Below are 19,300 nucleotides of genomic sequence, written 5' to 3' on the forward strand. Positions count from 1 at the left end.
AACACTAGTGATGGACAGAGATTTTTTTTTTTTTTTTGAGGCATTGTGTACTTGATCCTGTATACATCCATAAAGAAGTAGTAGTACATAGTAGTAGTAGTAGTAGTAATTATAGTAGTAGTAGTAGTAGTAGTAGTAGTAGTAGTAGTTGTTGTTGTCACATTTTCCAAGCATTGTGATTGTAGAGGAATGAGTAATATCATAGAAGCACTTGACCTTATTAGGCGATCTTAGCTAAAGCAGTCTGTTTTATTTGACATACATAACACCCAGATAGATCCTTGTCATTTGATTGGTTGTTTGCTATTGATCATTCGTCCCATTTTACTATTATGTCATCATTCGTGCAATTGTGGCTCCATTTACTGTGTAATCTTGGATCCATACGATTTGCTCCATTGCACACATGCCGAGAGCTCGGCACAATAACACATGTAAAACGCTTGCGTTTGCAGTGTGTACGCAACAGCGCGCTAGCATAAAGCGCTCAGTGAGCACTCTCTTGATCTCAGATGCCGCACATTCTCTCTCGTTTCTAAATTTATAGCACATCAGATGACAAGGATCTATTTCAGGTGTTATATAAAACAAATAATGAATGTTTTTCATTCGTGCAACGGACAGAATATTTTATTCTGTGGAAGATGAAATTATTGGTCCATTCAACTCGGCTGCACCTCGTTAATGGATCATGACATCTTTTATTTCACGAAAGTATTCTGTCCATTGCACTCATAAGCATTCATTATTTGTATACTGTAGTACAGGGAGGTCTCTGGCCATATTGCCCTGCACCTACTGAAGGAAGCAGCTAAATTCCACGCAGACTTTTTGCCCGGGTTTGGACAAGTCGATTGTGTGTTAAACCGAGATTAGCCGGCTTTGCAGTGTTATACAAGGCTAACTGGATCCATGCTCTCGAGCTCACACTTATCCACGCACATCCACCCCTTCCCACAGAAGAACTCATGCACACAAACACATGCATGCATATTAAGGGCAGTCATGGGCATTTCACTGGTGGTTGCAGAGGGGAGGCTGTAAGCAGATTATGCACTGAAAGGTTAAGGGCACTTATCCCATTCCATACTGGAACCTAATGACCTGTTTATTAAGTCTATGGACATTTCAGAATTCAGTATGGAAACGGTTATTAAGTACAGTGGAAATCCAGCTCAAGTGTGTTATGGAGAAAAGTAATTTTGTAAATTTCAGTCCAAACGCCTGGGGATTACATGTAAATAACATACACTGTTTGGCACAATTGATTGCTTTGTTTTAATTTGTTTTACTGATACCTGGGCCATTTCAAATCTGATTTTCCTAAAATAAACTTTTAATTCCTCTTTTAGAAGTGTGTGTTCTGTAACATTTCATAAGTGTGTTTTATTTGTCTCCAAAAAGTTAAAAGCTGAATCCCCATTTTAACCAAAACTGTACCATCCCTTTAGTCTTCATTTCCCCCCCCCCAAAAAAAAAAAAATAACAATAATGATTATAAATCCTAGTGTATATCGCCCACCTTTAAACAGAAAGATGAAAAAAACAAAAAACAAAAAAACAAACCCAAACTTCACAAACAATGACAGAATATAAAGTAGTTCTAGTGATACACTGGTAGTGTCAGCCTCCCAAAACAGGACTCCCATGTGTTCTCAAGTGACTAATTTCCTACCTCTATTCCCTTGGAGCTAAACATGCAGACAGCCTCCTTTTCTCCTCCTTATTTTTTTCATCAGTAATTCAAGAAAGTCAAGAAAAATAAAACAAAATGAACTGACTTAAAAGGAAGAAAAAAAAAACACACCAGAGCAAGTTTATACATGAAGTCTTGAACAAAATCAGGAGTCATAGCTATAGTTTCCATCATCATCGCTTTTTTCATTGTATCTTTCATGTCCTGAAATGTCCATTTGTCTGTCTGGAAAAGTCACTTTTTGCTTTGCATTGTCAACTCACTCCCCCCCCCCCCCCCCCCCCCCCCACCTTGTAATTGAATCATCGTAATTCTTTTCTTATTTATGTAGTCTGAGAGAGTGGTGTTTCTCAAACTATGATAAACGTTTTTCTTACGGCTCCTTGAAATGATAATTTGTTGGTTGTAGAAAAGTCCTCACACCCAATTAAAATACTCCTACGGCACTTCGGAGACAAAATATCAATATCGACATGTTCACTATCAGGTGACTCTAAAACACCTTCAGCATTCGCCAGAAGATGAAATGTATATTGGCAGAAGAAAAACAATATCAATGTGCTTCACCTACCCCCCTCCCCCTTCCCACCAACAAAGAACCAGAAACCAGTAACCCACTGGACGCATGACATGAAATACAGCGTGTATGTGCAGCTCATGCAAATGGGGCAGCCACAAATTGAGTATGCGGAACGTTAACGGGAAACATGATACCTAAAGTCTACTTGTAACATCCAGTGCCTCTAGGTGTGTGGGAAAGGCTTCGCCAACCTTGTGTCCCCTTGGCTAGCGTCAGAAAAAAGTGACAGTTACACCCACAGTAATCTTAAGATGTGAGCAGTGGAATGGAAAGATGGGGGGGGGGGGGGGGGCAGTTAAAGGAGAGATGGAATAATCATCATTTGCAAAAGGCTGCCATTCTCCAGGAGATCCATTTGCCGGGAACCTTGGTCGTCTGTTCAACATTTGGCCTGCTGCATTGATTTCTGTGTCATGCTAAAGGAAAGCAAGCAATTCTTTCCTACCCTTAGCTCTCGCATGGCCGGATTGATTGCTATTCCAGTTGTAAAACAGCATTGCAATCGCCCCTTGTGAAAGGGGTCACGCAATTTGGCTTACGCTTTTGAGTGAAACTGTTACGTTGGTCAATGCCAGCAGAGTGTAAAACGGGTTGCTGGGATGTGAGATCCTTATGTACAATGTAGGTGAGACAATGAGCAAATCCTGGCCAGGGTCTGGCTTCATGCACTCTTGTCTGTCTTTTGTCTTTGTTTTTGTTTTTATTTGTTCAGGGTGGTAGTCTTGCATTCAGGCTACTGTTAGCATATTGCCCATCCCTGTGCATATAACTGTTATTTGGTGGTGGTGGGTGGGAGGGGTGAGAATAAACCATCAGCATATTTTATACTTCTTCATTGAGTTCCTTTATCTGTATGTGCCCAAAGCTTTCTTTTGTAAGCTGTGACCGATATAAAGAGGCAAATTTTACATTTGTATGTGATGTTGAAAGGAGTTTAGAGTAAGTATTCATGTTAGTGTGCAGTTGAGGAGTAGAAATAGAGACAAACGAATTACCGTAGCTGCCAACTCCCAGTGCACAGCAAGTTCATAACACAAAGGAGTCTGGGAAAAAAAGACTATGACGACCCTTTCCAAGATCGGAGCGGGACTCAGAAGCGCCAAATCTGCTTATGACTCATTAAGTGTGCAGCTCCCTGTACCTTCACATCATAGCTGAACTGTGGACTGGGAACACATCGGCTGTTATACACACATACATTTTGTACCTATGACAAAAAGAAAAAAAAAAAGAAGAAAAAAAGAAAAGAAAAAGCAGGAACTCCAAAACTCAGTAAAAACAGAAAGAAAAAGAAACTTGGATGACTGTATGCTAAATCTCTTATCTGTGTGTGGGCCAAAGAATAACAGACATCAGGCGTTTGTGCCAAGGGCACAGAAAAGATGTCACCACAGTACAAAATTACTTAAAAACAAAGTCAACTTTGGATTATACAGACAAAATCACCTTCTGTTAGTCAAACGTCAGGAGGATGGAACATGTATCTGAACTGATTCTGTTGCTTTTCTGAAACCAGTTGTTGCCAACGCGAACAGAAGTGACAAACCAGTTTCAAGTAAGGACAAGCCATAGTTATTGCTGATTTTGTTATGCCTCTGCCGCATACATGTAATGTTACCAGGGGCATTATTTTTCTCATGGTTTAGTTTCTTTTTAAAGCCCTATCATTACAGTTCACTCCAAATACTTTTCAAGCTGTATAAAAATGTACATCAAACGAAATACAGATTAAAAAAGCACACGTTTCTTGTGTTTGGCTGCACAGAAAGAATACATTGTGATTATCTTAGCATGTGATGTTATGTGACTGTGTGCTGTATAGAAAACAGCATCACTTGTTCGACGCTTGTGAGATTTTTTGCCGTCCTTAGCATGAACCAAATTTAGACTCCAGATCTACACCATGTATGGTGTCCAGCCCCATTTCTTGGAAGGTCAGCACAGCTTTATGGGATAATCTGGACATAAGAAGCGGTTAAGTAATCTTTGCAGTAAGTCTTAGTAGCCATTATTCAGTGAAGGTACAATACATTGTGTATGCCTGGTAAAACAGACAGACTGTACGTGGGAAACCCTTCGTGTGCATTGCTACTGTAGACTTTATGTGATAAAGGGATGGTTTAGTATTGGTGGAGATGAGAATTTGGCTTTAAATTTTTTCAAGGTATCAGGAAACCACTTATGAAATAGTACAGAGTATACCATTCTATTAAAGAGGAATTCAAAGTTTATTTGATGAAAATCGGTTGCGGTATGGCCGAGGCACCCAAAAACAAAGTGAAACAAAGCGATTGTAATAAAAGGTGGGTCCCACCTTTTATCATGATTGCTCTTTTTTGGATATCTCGGCCATTTGAAAACCAATTTTCATCAAATAAACGTTGAATCCTTCTTAGAATTACATGCTCTTTCATATTTCATAAGAGGTTTCTCATTATCTCACTTAGGAACGTTATAAACCTGAATCCCCACCTCAACCAGTACTGTGCAGTCCCTTTAACCCGTTGAGGACAAGTCCTGAGTATACTCGGGCAGGTGTCTATGGGAAATGCGTTTTGTAGCAAAATGAAACCGTCCTCAACGTGTTAACCATCAACCAAGCTGAGAACAAAGCATGTCTGTGTAAATGATCTAAAGCAGGGGGGGGGGGGGGGGGGAGAATAAGATATAGAAAGATAGAGAATGGCAGGTACAACAAATACTTAGACCCACATGTTGAAAGGCAAAACAGACATACAGAAATACAACATACATCCAAATTATCATAAATGTATTCAAAATTGCAGACATTAAAGTGAGAGAGAGAGAGAGAGAGAGAGAGAGCTAGAGAAATTGGGGGGGGGGGGAGACGGAAGGAGACATATGGATAGAAGGAAGTGATAGTGCCCTGATGAGATCACTCGATGGCGTGTGTGCCCTAGCCCTGGGTGAGTGCTTTGTGCGATAATGGAAATCACACTAAATCTTGTCAAAATACCCACTTTGCGACTGCCGAATACATGATTAATCGCTCAGTGCAATCCCTGCCGGCTTTGCGCGGACTTCCAAGGGTTGACCCAGACAAGCTCTAGCAATTACGCTCAGGGTTTGACTCGCGGAAAAAGCACCGCACAGGCAGTGTTCTGTTTCATAGTGTTTGCATGCCTCATGCAGAAGGCACTGCGTTCATGGGGCATGTACAACGTACAGGAAAGAGTGGTGCTCGGATGAGCATGTTGTAAGGAAATCAGAGTAGGAAACTAGGAGAGAGAACGAATCGTCTCACACTTCCTCCAGCCAGCTCCTCAGTGAAGACGTTATCCACTGTCCTTTTGTTCCTCAAACACTCATTGCCCCCCCCCCCCCCCCCCGCTCTCTTTTTCTCTTTACATAGCAATTCACATAGAAAGAAAAATATGGTGCCGAATCATGCATTCTGTGTGTTTAGGTCATGTCGGTAATGGTGAATATTTGTAGGAAAGTACATTGTTCTACATTGTAATACAGCATACAGGAGTATGAGAAGAAAGAGGAATGATGACAAAATAGGTGAAAGAGGAGATCACAACGAAAAGGGTTTCTAGAAACAGTATATATTCCAGTTTATTTATCTTTCAATTCTTCAAAATCACATCAGATCATTGCCATTAGATTTCTTGTGTTTGTTTGTCACTAATTCTAAAACAAGGAACCACAGTGTGGGTATGCTTACTCTCCTTTCCTCCTTCATAGTTTGGATTATGTACCAACATCATAGCAAATAACTTTACTCATCAAAATGTTCATCATTATCATTCATGATTCTTCATACTGTAAACGTGGAAATTTTCGCGGTACATTAATTTTCGCGGATTTCGCGCTACGTTCGGCTAGCGCGAATTCAAAAACGCGCGAATATATCTTCGCAATTTTCTATGCACATTTTTAACGGCCTGAATTGTGCGCTTCGTCGATGATACTGCTACGTACAGACATGTTTACGCATATAGCAGTATCATCGCACGCACCGCACGCACCGAGCCCACGGCCGATTGGTGTGCTACAGTACATCCCCGCGACCCGCGACTACACTACAGTACATGTATCACATATGTACTACGTAGTTGAGCGCTTGTACTCGCACTCGTGCCGCTTGCTACGCCGCTTATCGTACGCTGGCATCGCTGGATGAAAACAGCGACTGTGTATTAACCCGCTGCGGAGCGCGAATTTAAGAACCCGCGAATATGTTTTTGAGCCGCTCAGCGCGAAAAATTAATCGCGCGAAAATATTGACGTTTACAGTATATTGTTACTATCACTATAATTATTAGTATAATGGCACCATTATTATTATTGTTATTATTATTATTATTATTATTATTATTATTATTATTATTATTATTATTATTAATAATAATATTAATATTATTATTATTATTATAGTAATTCAATAATACTGATGAAAAAAAAAAACTTTATGTTATGCCTATTACAATATGTGACCCTGCACCTCAAAACAAACAAAAAGTCGCCAGACATGAATTTTTAGTTAAGACCATATTCTGAAAGAACAGACTTTAAGCTTTAAAATGATGTATAACTCAAATCAAGTGGACTCTCTTAACCTATCTAAATATTGGAAAGAAAGCACAAACTCAGGAAAAGTGTGAACTGAGAAAAGAGGCTCTGAAGTACAGTGTCTATTCAAGCGCTTAATCTTTACCAAACCGTGCTGGCTGTGCGATGAATGGGACAAAAAAACAGGAAGTAAACCACCAGAGTAACAACAATGAAGGGATTATCAGATTAAATTGAAATTTGGCATGCCTCATTAACACATTCTGTCCACAATTAATGCCAACTTACAAAGCAGTAGCACTATCCTTTCAAAAGTTATTAGAGTTGAAAGTGAAGAGTGTGGACAAGGTTTTTCAGAAATGAAAAAGGGATTCTAAAAACACACCTAATCACACTATTCTACCAAAAATGTTCGAGATAAACTGCTAAAAAAACACACCTTCCTGCCCGTTTTATGATACCAAATTTTAGCATGATGTAAAAGAAGACCCGCTCTTTCAGAAAAAATGAAAAAGTCAAGTTCGGCTAGGTTGACCCATTTCACTTATTTTCAGTCCTCACGCAAAATCAGTGTGTGCGACTTTACGTTCATTTTGAGGTGCATGGTCACATATGCTTTTAAGGGCTTTTTTGTCATTTTATCATGATTTCTATTAACATCAATATTATTATCAGCAATATCATAATCATCATAATCATCGTTATTGTCATCATCATCATCGTCACCATCAACATCATTTCCTATATTAAATATTTTGATTCACCATTCATAATGTGTTTGTCTGTTGTGTCTTCTTTCTATCTCCAGAGTCCATCATTAGGATCGCGACACACGACCACGGTAGTCGCTCCAATCGGCCAGCGCGGGCCGGGCGGCCACCACTCCATCCAGCACGTAGCCCTGCCCATGGCCGTTGGGAGCTCAGGGGCCCAGCAAGGCTGGCCACCCCGTCCAGCGGGGCAGGGCCAAACAGTATTCTTACCTGTAAGTCCACAACGGCATTGTGACACAGGACTGCCAAGTCTTCTTGATTTTTACAAAAGGCTTCCTGAAAAAGTCAACTCTCTGAATTTCACTACATCCTGACAGTAAGCAAATAATTGTCAACTGCAAGGGCGATGGTACAATCTAACATCGGCGAGGTGTCTATCAGGCCGAGCCAGAGGTGAGGGCTGATAGACACCTCAAGGATCACCATGGCGTTGTTAGATTGTAACCATTGCCCAAGAAATAGGAGATGATTATTTGGATTGACAAACGTGAGATTTCACAAAAATGTATTTCATTAACCATGCAGATTTTTTTTTATAATCGTGCTGAATATTACAACACAGGTGGTACAACTGCAGTCTGCAGCAGTCAAATGAACGAGACTAACATTAGATCTAAGACGATAACAAACAATCCAGAAACAAAAACTAACAAACAAACATACAAATCCCAAAATATAATTCCAATAATCTTTTCTTGTCTGCTGCAGAATGGGCCAGTCCAGTCCTGGCCACCCAATGGGGGTCAAGTATTTCTGTCGCCATGGCAACAGGGGGCAGCAGCAGTGACACAGCAGCCAGTCATTCCGGAGGCACAAACCTTGACTGAGACTTGGAGGTGGGTCTTTTTTTCTTTTTCTTCTTCTTCTCTTTTTCTCATTCTCGCCGATATTCTCAATAGAACAATAGTCAGCAGTATTTCAAGATATATAGTGGGTAGTGCCTTTTCATGTTTAGGAAGATGGAGCCGTTCAAACATATAGGGCCAAGCCATGCAAAACAGCTGCTTATGTTTTTTGATGGTGTCATAGCAAATTTGCAGAAGTGCTACTTCTTTGTTGTTGATGGCAGGGAAAGAAAGCCCACCAAACAAATGAGACACCAAATGTGGACAGGCGAGGGAGCCCTTGGCAGAAACCTTTGGCAGCTACTAGCAATTTTAATGGGAAAAAAAAAAATTGAATAAGAATTAAAAAAACAGGTGTACTGCAGTGGGAGAGATGAATGTTGGTGTGGATTCAAATGATAGGAGCCAGTGTACATGTCTACACCACAGTATACTCTGCAGATACAGTGTACACCCTTGACCCATGGTAGCAGTAGTGGAAGTGTTATTACCTCCGCCAAGGGAGGAGGTTATGTTTTCGTTACCATTGGTTTGTTTGTTAGTTCGTTCGTTCATTAGTTTGTCCATGTGCAAAATAACTCAAAAAGTAGTAAGGGATGAAACTTGCAGGAAAGGTTGAGAATGACACAAGTAACAAACGAGTAACTTTTGTTAGTGATCCGAGAATTTTTTTGGAATTTATGAAGGATTTTGATATTTTGGCAGGTAGGGTCAATGAACTTGGGAGTTCAGGCTGCGCGTACTTGAGGTTTGCATGCGCGCACTAAAGTGCGTACTCTAGTTTCTGCTAGGGCGAGGCGCGCCGCGCAGCTGAGGGTTTATGACGTAACAAAGGTTTCTATATTGGGAAATAGGGCGACTCTCAGCACACAATGCTGTAAGTACGGATGGGTGGAAATCACTGATATCTCTATGGAAGAACATAACAAGATCAGTGGGACGGTGGAAATGAGCTGCATACTTGGCGGAGGTCTGCGCTCTCAGAGTGCTTCTCTAGTTAGTAGCTATATTTGTATAGTGGTTGTGGTTGTGGTGGTAGTAGTAATAGTAGTAGTAGTAGTACTTAGTAGTAGTAGTTGGTTAGTAGTAGTAGTAGTAGTAGTAGTAGTAGTAGTAGTAGTAGTAGTAGTAGTACTTCGTAGTAGTAATAGTAGTAGTAGTGGTATTAGTAGTAGTAGTAGTAGTAGTAGTAGTAGTAGTAGTAGTAGTAGTAGTGGTAGTAATAGTAGTAGTAGTAGTAGTAGTATTAGTAGTAGTGGTAGTAGTAGTAGTAGTAGTAGTAGTGGTGGTAGTATTAGTAGTAGTGGTAGTAGTAGTAATGGTAAAAGTAGTAGGAACAGTGATGATGATTACTATAAATCTCTCGTTTTAAAACATACTTAATACTTAGTTTCTCAATACTTGTACTTCTACTTAGAATTTGCACGACTGTCAAGTATACTTTTCATGATGTACAATTGTATTTTCATGTGCTGTTTCAGTCTTTTATTGCCTCAATGGAAGATTTATGCTTCAAATTTTGGTTGTTTGTTTGTTGTTGCAGTTGTTGTTGTTGTTGTTGTTGTTGTTGTTTGGTTAACAATTTGCCCATTCTCTGTATGTTCTCTTCCCCTTCCCACCAGACGGCAGTATGTTTCTGCAGCCCCGGTATCATGGAGAAGTTCTGATGAATCTGGGTTTGTCACCACGGAGCCGAGCCCCGCCCTCTTTCACATGGATGTTGGGGAAGGGACATTCTATGACCATGGTATAGAGGTCAGTAACCTCACCTGAACCCCTCCTCCCCCCCCCCCCCCAAAAAAAAAAAATAAAAAAAAAAAAAAATAAATAAATAAATAAAAGAAAAGAATGAATGAATGAGTAAAAAAAATGGATGGGGAATGAAATGAATAGCGAGGGCAGTCATACCCTAGCTATCAATGAATAGCATTGCTTGTAATCCTGAGTTTGTGTCTGTTGTACAGTTAGAGACATCTGGGGGGCATTTCATGAAGCATTTTTGTCCGACAACTTGTTGGAAAACTTTGCTCTCAACCAATCGGATGCAAGGATTTCAGTAGCTTTTAACATCTTGTCAGACGAAATATCTGACAAAATGCTTCATGAAATGTCCCCCTGGTCATTCCAAACTGAGAAAGATACATGTATGTTGCAAGATTTTGTGTATGTAACATATGAAGTGTATCTGGAGCGGTATGAATTTAGCCATACTTTGCTTTATTGTATTAATGTAAGAACAGACAATGTGAATGCGCCATGGAGAGACCTCAAAACAAACATAAACACCAGATTATTGTGGTGTCACCAATATTTGATTGTGAAGTAAACACTCTCTCGGAACAGAAGTTCACGAGCGTGGTGGTCAATTTCATGTTTGTATGTGACTCGTATGGTTAGTATCAGTTTAAATTCCCAGAAGGTTGCCTAAACAGCTCCCTCCCATTATACCCTCACCCACACATAGTGTGTAAGGGAGGGTATATAGGAATGAACCGGAGGTTGGGTCGCAGTTGGTCGGTCGATCTATTGTTTGATCAGTTGCAAAATCACGTGGATTGAAACACATATTTTTTTTGTAGCAATTCACACAAAATTTGGCATGTGTGATCGCTATCATAGGTGTTTGCATAAGACACCTTTTTCGTCAGTATCAAGTTCTCGTTGCCATGGTAATGGTGAATTTTTATTCCTCTCCACTTCCACCCTTCCAGAGAGCGCAGTTCTCAGCCGGCCACCACTTCCACCCGATGATGCCCGTGACCCCGCAGCACTCCCTGCAGCACTCCCAGACGTGGGGCACGGCAACCAACCTGGCCCACGGGGCCGCCGCCTCCTCCTCCAGGGGAGCCTCCCAGCACCGGCTGGCTCGCAAGCAGGGCGGGCAGAAGTGAGTTGTGCCTCCCTCGTGTGACCCCTTGGTCGTGTGGTTTGGTGGATAGTGGATAGGGTAGATTGATGTACCACAGCAATAATTGATGATAAGCAGAAACAAAGAAACATGCAATTGACTCGAATGTGACCTCAAACCTACTAAGATCCTTACTGTACGAGCTGAAATTTTCGCGGTGGTTTTATTTTCGCGAATTTCGCGAATCGCCTTTGAACCGCGAAAAACAACAACACGCGAAAATAACAACGCGCGAATCTTCAGTTCAGTTAGACCCTCCCAACTGCGAAATTAACAACATGCAAAAATGTCCTCCAAGTAGCAATTCGTGAAAATATCTGTACGCGAAAATTACAGCTCGTACAGTATATGTGTGAATTTTAGCTCATTAAATGTAGTCTAGTATTTAACTTTAAGACTGAGATAACACCAGAGAGCATCTAGACCCTGGGCCTGGAGAACAAGAGACAAGAGAGAAAAAAACTAAAAGGGATAGACTCTCCAAATGGCAAATTTACATATCTGACATCCTGAACTAAATTTGAAAGTTTGAATGATCCTTGGTTACATGTGTCTTTTGGAAAGATAGCCAGCAGAATAACACATCAATTTATCAGAATGGTTAACAGGCATTTTCTCTATGGGTTGTTCATAATCTTTTGGCAGTTTTTTTAAATCTTAGACTCAAATTGTACTGCAGTGGTGCATCTGTAAAATGTGTGGATTTATGAGACGTATATATGCTTTGTAATCATTGCTTCCCTTCAGGACTCATACTGCATTTAGCAGCAGTCTCTCCCCTCAGAAGAGCAAGCGCATAAAGGGCAACACGCCACCTCTTGTGTCGGCATCCGAGGCACGGCCCCATGGGCGGCGGCTCAACGCCACAGTGACGTCCCAGGACGTGCGGCTGAGCCCCGCCCTGAAGCAGGAGCGGGACGTGGAGGGAAAGAGGGCGGGGTCCAACGGGCGGGGTCAGGCATCATCCTATGCCAACAAGAGGGAACCGATCGTCATCCCGGACTCCCCCAGCCCCACCCCCAGCGTCATCACCATCAGTAGTGATAGCGAAGATGAGGTGGTGCGACCGGCAAAAGGGTAATCTTTTAATCCTTCCTGCAGACACATTATTCCAGTAAACTCTTAGTATGAGCAAGTGTCCAGTTGGCATCTGACAGGAGGCCTAAGGGCCTCAGTCCATACATGGCTCTGAAACTGCCCTCCACCTCTGGAGATTTCAGCCAAATATAAAAAAACCAAAAACATGTACGCTGTTTTTTCGGCTATGGCAAACGAGTCAGGTAGTGTGGAGGTTACTGGGTAAAAGTGTATATTTTCGTGTTTGAAGTAATTTTTTTTCGCACTCGGTCTGGGTAGACCAATTTTGCATGCTTTAATTCTGTGGATTGAAGACATTAATTGGTGGAACATATAAGAAGCAAAAACATAATTTGCATGATTTCATATTCACAATAGTTATGTGCAAAATGCAAAATTTTCACACCACAAAAATTTCCACTTCTACAGTGTAAGAGTGATTGCCAAATGATCAAATTGTGCGTGACAGTCCACTCTATTGTCGCAATCACTCGACAGACTTGAAAAGGACATCAAGATCTGTACGTTTTCAGTTGAAAGACATTTTAAAGAGTTTTTGGCTTGTTTTAGGTCTCACTCAGCCTCTCCTGACACATTTCATTTGGTTTTGTCAACGTCTTATTTCAGATGTGAAGACAAGAGCTGCACAGCGTGTAATGACAACAGCATTACCCACAGCTGCTCCCTCAGTAGCTCCAACAGTATCCTCAGTGCCAGTCCCGATGCCCATCACCACACCCAGCACAAGGTCTCCTCGCCGTCGTCGTCCTACTCGTCCTCGCTCGGCGTGTCCCCGCTCAAAACCAGTGAGGACGTGGTGAAGGAGCAGCGGACCAACGTGGTCAGCTGCGTGACCATCCCGGACAGCCCCAACCCCAGCCCGGATGGGGCAGCCCCCAAGGATGGCAAGCCCGCCAACGCTGACAGCAGCGAGCGGCAGAACCTTAACGAAGCGGGCGCGGGGAAGAAGCGCTCCTACAGTGACGTTAAGGTGGTGAACGAAGTGACATTGAGCGCGGGTGTCGTGAGGAAGGGTGTGAATCGTATCAAGGAGGAAATAGATGTTGATGATGAGTACGGTGGAAGCTCGGTGAATGTCCAGCCGGACAAACCAGTCCGGCAGGCTGGGATTGGAGAACAAGAACTGAGACTCAAGAAGGAGAAGCCGTCGCATCACCGGTCGGATTCTGCCATTGCGTTCATCAACCTTCCTCCCCTTCATTCCGAGACGTCGGGGTCCACCACAGTGACCACACCCTCGATACCGCCTCAGCCGTCAGCGGCAGTGAACAATAACAATAACACTAACAATAGCACTCTACCCTCCATAGGCGTGAGTACTGGTCCTTCGCTTCTCGCCTCGCGCCAGGAGCAGTCCAGGAAACGTACGAACCGCCCTGATCTTTCCTCAACCCAGAGGCCCACCAACCAGCCCCTTCATCCCCAAATAAACTCAACATCAGACAGGGGGGAGAGACAGGTGTATATTTCTAATACTGGGGCCCACTCCCACCCAAACTTGTCAATCATTAACAGCCCTTCCCACAAGCCAAAGACCACCCAGCACCACCTTCCGTCGGCGTCACAGCTCGTCAGCTACACCTACGGCAACACCCCCATCAGCTCACCGGGAGGCGGTGCACTCCCCACGCTCTCCCAACCCGGCAGCCACCAGATCCGCTACCGCACGGCCAACATTCCAGCGTCCCTTCCGCCCCAGGTACTCCACTCCCCGACGGTCCCCCCGCAAGTCTACCAAGCCTCCCCGCTCCCCGGAGCCCCTCACCAATTTCACCACCACCCCCAGTATAACCGGACTCTCTACGTCCGCTCCCCGTCGGGGAACATCTACAGTACCTACCCACTCAGCCCGACGAGGGCGCGGCCGTACCAGTACGTCTACCAGGGTGATTGACTGACGCTCGTGCAAGACAAACTCTCCCAGCTACATTTCTGAGGGTCGAGCAAGCTGCAACCATGGCAACAGGAGATCTTGGGTGAAACGATGTTGGTGTCTTCACACGCCACCGAGACCCATGGTGATTTCAGGGGGGTTCTTTTTATTTCCAGTCAGGGTAACATCTCGCTGGCATGTGAGAGAGAGAAAAAGTCTGATTGTTAGACTGGAGTGGATATGGGATAGAGTGAGGTTTGCGAGCGATGCCTCGCATTTTTATTTATTCACTTTGCTGGCTGTGGTCTTACCCACTGCACCTGTTGTGTGATGCTTTGGAGGAGGATGATGGGATGGGGTCCATGTAGTATTGTTGCGCAGAGCTTTTCTCAACAGCCTTCGTGAGGAAAGAGTGACTCTGTGATGGTTACATGTTTATGAATTGCACACTATCCAGTCGTTTAATTGCGACTATCCAGTGAGCAATTTTGAGGGCATGCTAAAAGGGACATTTGCACTTTGCATTGTCAGGATAGGCATCAGAACTATGACTAGTTTTGCTTTCGCTGCCAATTCTTATAAGTGCCGGAAGCCAATTCAAGAGAGCTTGCTTGCCAAAGCAAATATTTTACATTGGATTCATTGAGCGTTTTTAAATGTATTTTGTTGTCGTTGTTGTTGAAAGTTTACTTTCCAACCAAACAAAGCTTTTTAATGTAAAACCCTCCCCTGTCCATGGTGGGCAGAATTGCCTGAAAGAGATGGGTCAGTTTTTTTTTTAGAGGACAGATTTCCTGAAGTGGACAGACTGAAACCTCCCTTAGTCCCATACATGTGTTTTAGTGCTGGCCAGTACATGGAAGCTCCACTATGTGCAAGCTTATTTGTGCAGGCGTGGAGGTTTCTGTGAAATGCAGTTGGATAGAATTTGTCTTGCCCGTGGAATCAGTTATTGAGAAAATTGAGTTATGTTCTATATTTCGAGGGAGACTGCTATTATTCTGTATTGGTGAGTAACAGCGGCCTTTAACTTGTGGCACTGCCGATAGTGTGTAGTGGAGATATGAATACAAGTTAGGTTGCCTCTCCTCTCCTAAGTGGCCTGTGACAAGGAAATTTACTTGAAATTGACATTTTTAATAATCACCTTTTAATCTTCCTGCATGCAGTTTGTTTTGGTTGTTGTTGTTGTTTTTTTTTTCCCCTGTTTTCAATCCCTGTGTGTTGTATATTAACTGGTTTTAATTTTGCAATATATATTTTGCCTTTTTGAGATATATACCTCATTCACTTGTACAGAAAGTAACATATAATATTCTCTACCCAAAGAGTTGTGCCCCCTAGAGCTCATGACTATATTTTGTTCTTTCACGATTATGCTTGTACCTGGCTAACTAATGTTATCATAACTATCAGTGGAGTTGCCTTTTTACAGCTACGAAGAGATCATTCTTTGGGGATTTTATCTTATTGTTGTATTTTTCTTCTTCTTTCCCTACAGTTATAAAATAATAGAGAATTGTGTTGCGAGATGTATGGGAAGAATATTCATCTTAATTTCTCTGGTTCTGTTTTTGAAAAATTTTGTACTTTGCTTTTTTTGGCAGAGAATTGTTTCTGGAACTTGTGTTGGGATGTGGCAGTCAAAGTCACCAAGGTGCTATGTTTTAGTGAAGTTTTGATTTGCAAAAGGAAAAAGGCAAACAAACAAACAAGGAGAAGGTGAAAGAAACATTTTATAAATCTTTCACAGAGGAGGCCAGCTCATTTTAACCGTCTGCTGGTATATAACATTTTATCGTGATATTGTGATGATACAAAAGTCATATGTACCTGAAATTGTTGAGAGTAGCTCTTTAGAATGGCAGCATATTATATATATTTGTCAAGTTTTATGTTCTTCTCTTTGGAGTACGACTACAAAGTATTGAGCGTCTTGACGGTTGTAATCTTTTTACGTGTATCGCGTGGCATGGTAGTGATGTTTGGGCATTAGTATATGATGGAGTCAGATCAATTAGAAAGCAAGAGCTCATTTAACCTAGTGAATGTATTTCATTGGAATTCAAGTTCATCATTGGTTTTGCTAGCTATTAACTATTATCACATAAACATATTTTCTGCACTATTGTCCTGCAGATCTTTGATCATTTACAGTATTTGTAGGATTCTTTTTTTTTCTCTTGTGAGCTTATTGTGGCTGTGTGTAACATCAATGGACATTACTGGATTTCTGTGAATAAATCTTTGTACATGTACAATATGCGGTTACAAAGAGACATTTGTAAACATAGAGAGAACTATTTTTGCTAGTGAATTTCATGATAAAGACAATTTTTGAGGTTTGAATGGACATACGTTTTCAAATGACTTATCATCTTGCTCTGTACAATGTATATGTATGTAGAAAGAAAAGGTATTTTTGGATTTGGTGGTGTAGTTCAAAGTTGTGTGGACATGAATAGAAGTCTCCAGGCTTTATGTGTAGTCTTTCTATGTTTTGAAAATCCAGAAGAATCGATAGTGGCATTACTTTTGCCAAGATCCACACGATAGATTAATATTGCAGAATTATCTTGTGAGCACGTATGCAGTTGGTTGTAGTATCTCACCCCATGTCCAGTTTTATCTTCTATGCGCAAGTTGCCGTGTCTCTCAGAGACTTTTGTGTGTGAGTGGATCAGTTTAGGTAATCATTCCTTTGAATGACTATCAGAAGCGTGTACTCTTATTTTAGGATTCAAATTATACATCAGCGTGTCCTGCAGCAGATGAAGTGTTTCCAGTATCGTAAGAATAGGGAGGCTTGCAACTGTATTGATAGCAGTGACTTGTCAGAATCATGTCTGTATAACAGAGTTTAGACAAATCAAAAAGATGTGAACTATCTTTACCGAAAGAGCCCATAAATTGTTTACCTAAATGTTGGTTTTGTTTTTTTATCGTTATTATCATTATTCCTTTTTTTTTGGGGGGGGGGGGGAGGGGGAGGGGGTGCTGATTTCTTGTCAGCGTTCTAGTCCCTTTTATCGACATTTAGTCACTAGAAGACAGTGATGTAGAATAAGGACAACTTTTCTCTTTTTTTTTCAAGATGGAACACAGAAGTATTAACAACAAGAACATAGAATGAATCCTACAGCAAAATTGGAAGAAAATTGAAGGGAGTCTACAGCTCTTCTTTTTTTTTTTTCTGTTAAAGAACTTTGTAAGTTTATAAGTCTGAGAACAGTTATTTGTTAAAATGCTATTTCAGAGAGGACAAAGGGTTTGCAACGTTCCAGTACAGGGATACATTAATAGCACCAGCTCCCCTGTACTTTTAAAAAGATGATGACTGTTGTATTTCCACTGTTACTGCATTGTTGTTAGGGGTTTGGCCTTTATTTCCTTTTTTTTTTTTTCTTTTAATTCTTTGTAATTTTTCTCCTTAATTTGGCAGGTGATCAAATTTACATTGAAACTGATGTGTATAGGGAGGTATGGATATATCCTTCTTTGTGATAATCAGCTGAGAGCCTGAAATACAGATATACATGTATGCCTGAGAAAATCATTCCAGTTATTGGTGATGGGGTTAAATGAAAATCACCTATAAGTGAGATTGGTGTTGGCTAGATTTAAGTCCATACCTTTAAGAAATCTTTCTTCTGTATGTCTATGGGTGTTGTGATGTAGTTTTGTGTTTTTTTCCTTGAGGATTTTTTTTTTCCTTTTTTTAAAACTTATTTAGACGGTAGAGTTTTTAAAGATGTTTTATCCAGATTATCTAACCTTTCATCCATGTTTTCCAGTGTCCAGCCGTGTTATAAACGAGCAGGGTGCTGGAGAGTGAATTGTGGGTGTGGAGTTGCCAGTTGGACTGATTCGCAGTAGACTTTGAGAGGATAGACAATGTGATATTATCACTCTGCCTGTATGATACTAAATGTGAATTGTACACCTATGGTGTGTTCAGGTGCTATTTGAACGAAGTGAAACTTTTAATGAAGACATCTTTGTGGAAGACTAATATTCTGTGTGCCTAAACTAGTTGTATAGTGTATTCAATACTGCAAAAGGTACGCATTAGGTAGAACACTGTTGTTGTTTGAATTGTGGGGGAAAAAATAACTATTTGAATTGTTTCAGAGTATACAGACTTTTCTTTCTTTTCTTCATGTTTGTGGTTGAGATATGCAAGATATGTATTAGTCTTAGGTTGTTAGCTATTGTGCTGGTCAGAAATCAATACTATGTTTGCAAAATTAGACTGCATAGAATCGTCACTCTTTTGTCTGACTCTTTGAAATGCTCAGCTTTTATATATATATTTGAATATTTTCTAGGTATTAGTACCATTTTTCAACATATTGAAGTGACTTCGATTTTGTGTAGTTAATATTCAGAGTGGTAGAGTATATACGAGGGAGTGGTGTCGTCTTCAGTGAATTTGCAACAACCAAAGTCTGTTGTAAAGTCTAGTTGAGTAATAAGTATAAAGATCTGTACCATTATATGAATGTCATTTACGAGATGTCATGTTGAATATTCTCGACCTTTACGAAGCAAGAGGTCAATTTGTGTCGATTCTGATGGATTCTGCTTCCAAAATTCTATTTACATATGTGTATGCAGTGAATGATGTTTGTCCATGAGGTGGGTGTTTTTTTTTTTCTGTGGTCTTTTTTTGTAGAAATAACCTTGAATTTGTAGTTTTCACGACAATTTTTTTCTGTTTGATTTGTGCTGTGGAGAAATCGTAAAGCGAAGATCAAGTTACTGCAAGAGTGCCAAGTTGATTCTGTGAGCAAATTCCGCAGCTGTGTGGTCCCTGTTAAATTTTTATTGTCGCCTATCGTGATGGTTTTAGCAATACCTTTACACGGAGATGTGTAGGGTTGTTCACAAGATATAGACCACTCCGACCTGGCAGAAAATCGACCAATTCTGCTCCCTTCCAAGCGCACACACGTATGCTGGATTCATGATATATACAACCTGTATAT

At 41.2% G+C, this 19,300-nt stretch overlaps 1 protein-coding gene across 1 annotated transcript in view; it reads left to right on the forward strand.

The window, feature by feature from the left end:
- The window catches only part of LOC139726688 (homeodomain-interacting protein kinase 1-like), a 72,268-nt gene extending 55,058 nt beyond the window's left edge, over positions 1-17,210 (forward strand). Inside the window, exons 10-15 of the mRNA XM_071637674.1 lie at positions 7,624-7,800; positions 8,297-8,424; positions 10,056-10,188; positions 11,145-11,320; positions 12,089-12,418; positions 13,046-17,210. Of these exons, the coding sequence (XP_071493775.1) occupies positions 7,624-7,800; positions 8,297-8,424; positions 10,056-10,188; positions 11,145-11,320; positions 12,089-12,418; positions 13,046-14,333 (2,232 nt within the window). The 3' untranslated portion in view covers positions 14,334-17,210. The remainder of the gene's footprint in view (positions 1-7,623; positions 7,801-8,296; positions 8,425-10,055; positions 10,189-11,144; positions 11,321-12,088; positions 12,419-13,045) is intronic.
- Positions 17,211-19,300: the final 2,090 nt, after the last annotated feature.

Source organism: Diadema antillarum, unplaced genomic scaffold (genome assembly GCF_040938485.1).
Source record: "Diadema antillarum isolate AM-2024a unplaced genomic scaffold, OU_Dant_1.0 seq00000096_RagTag, whole genome shotgun sequence".
Lineage (NCBI taxonomy): Eukaryota > Metazoa > Echinodermata > Echinoidea > Diadematoida > Diadematidae > Diadema > Diadema antillarum.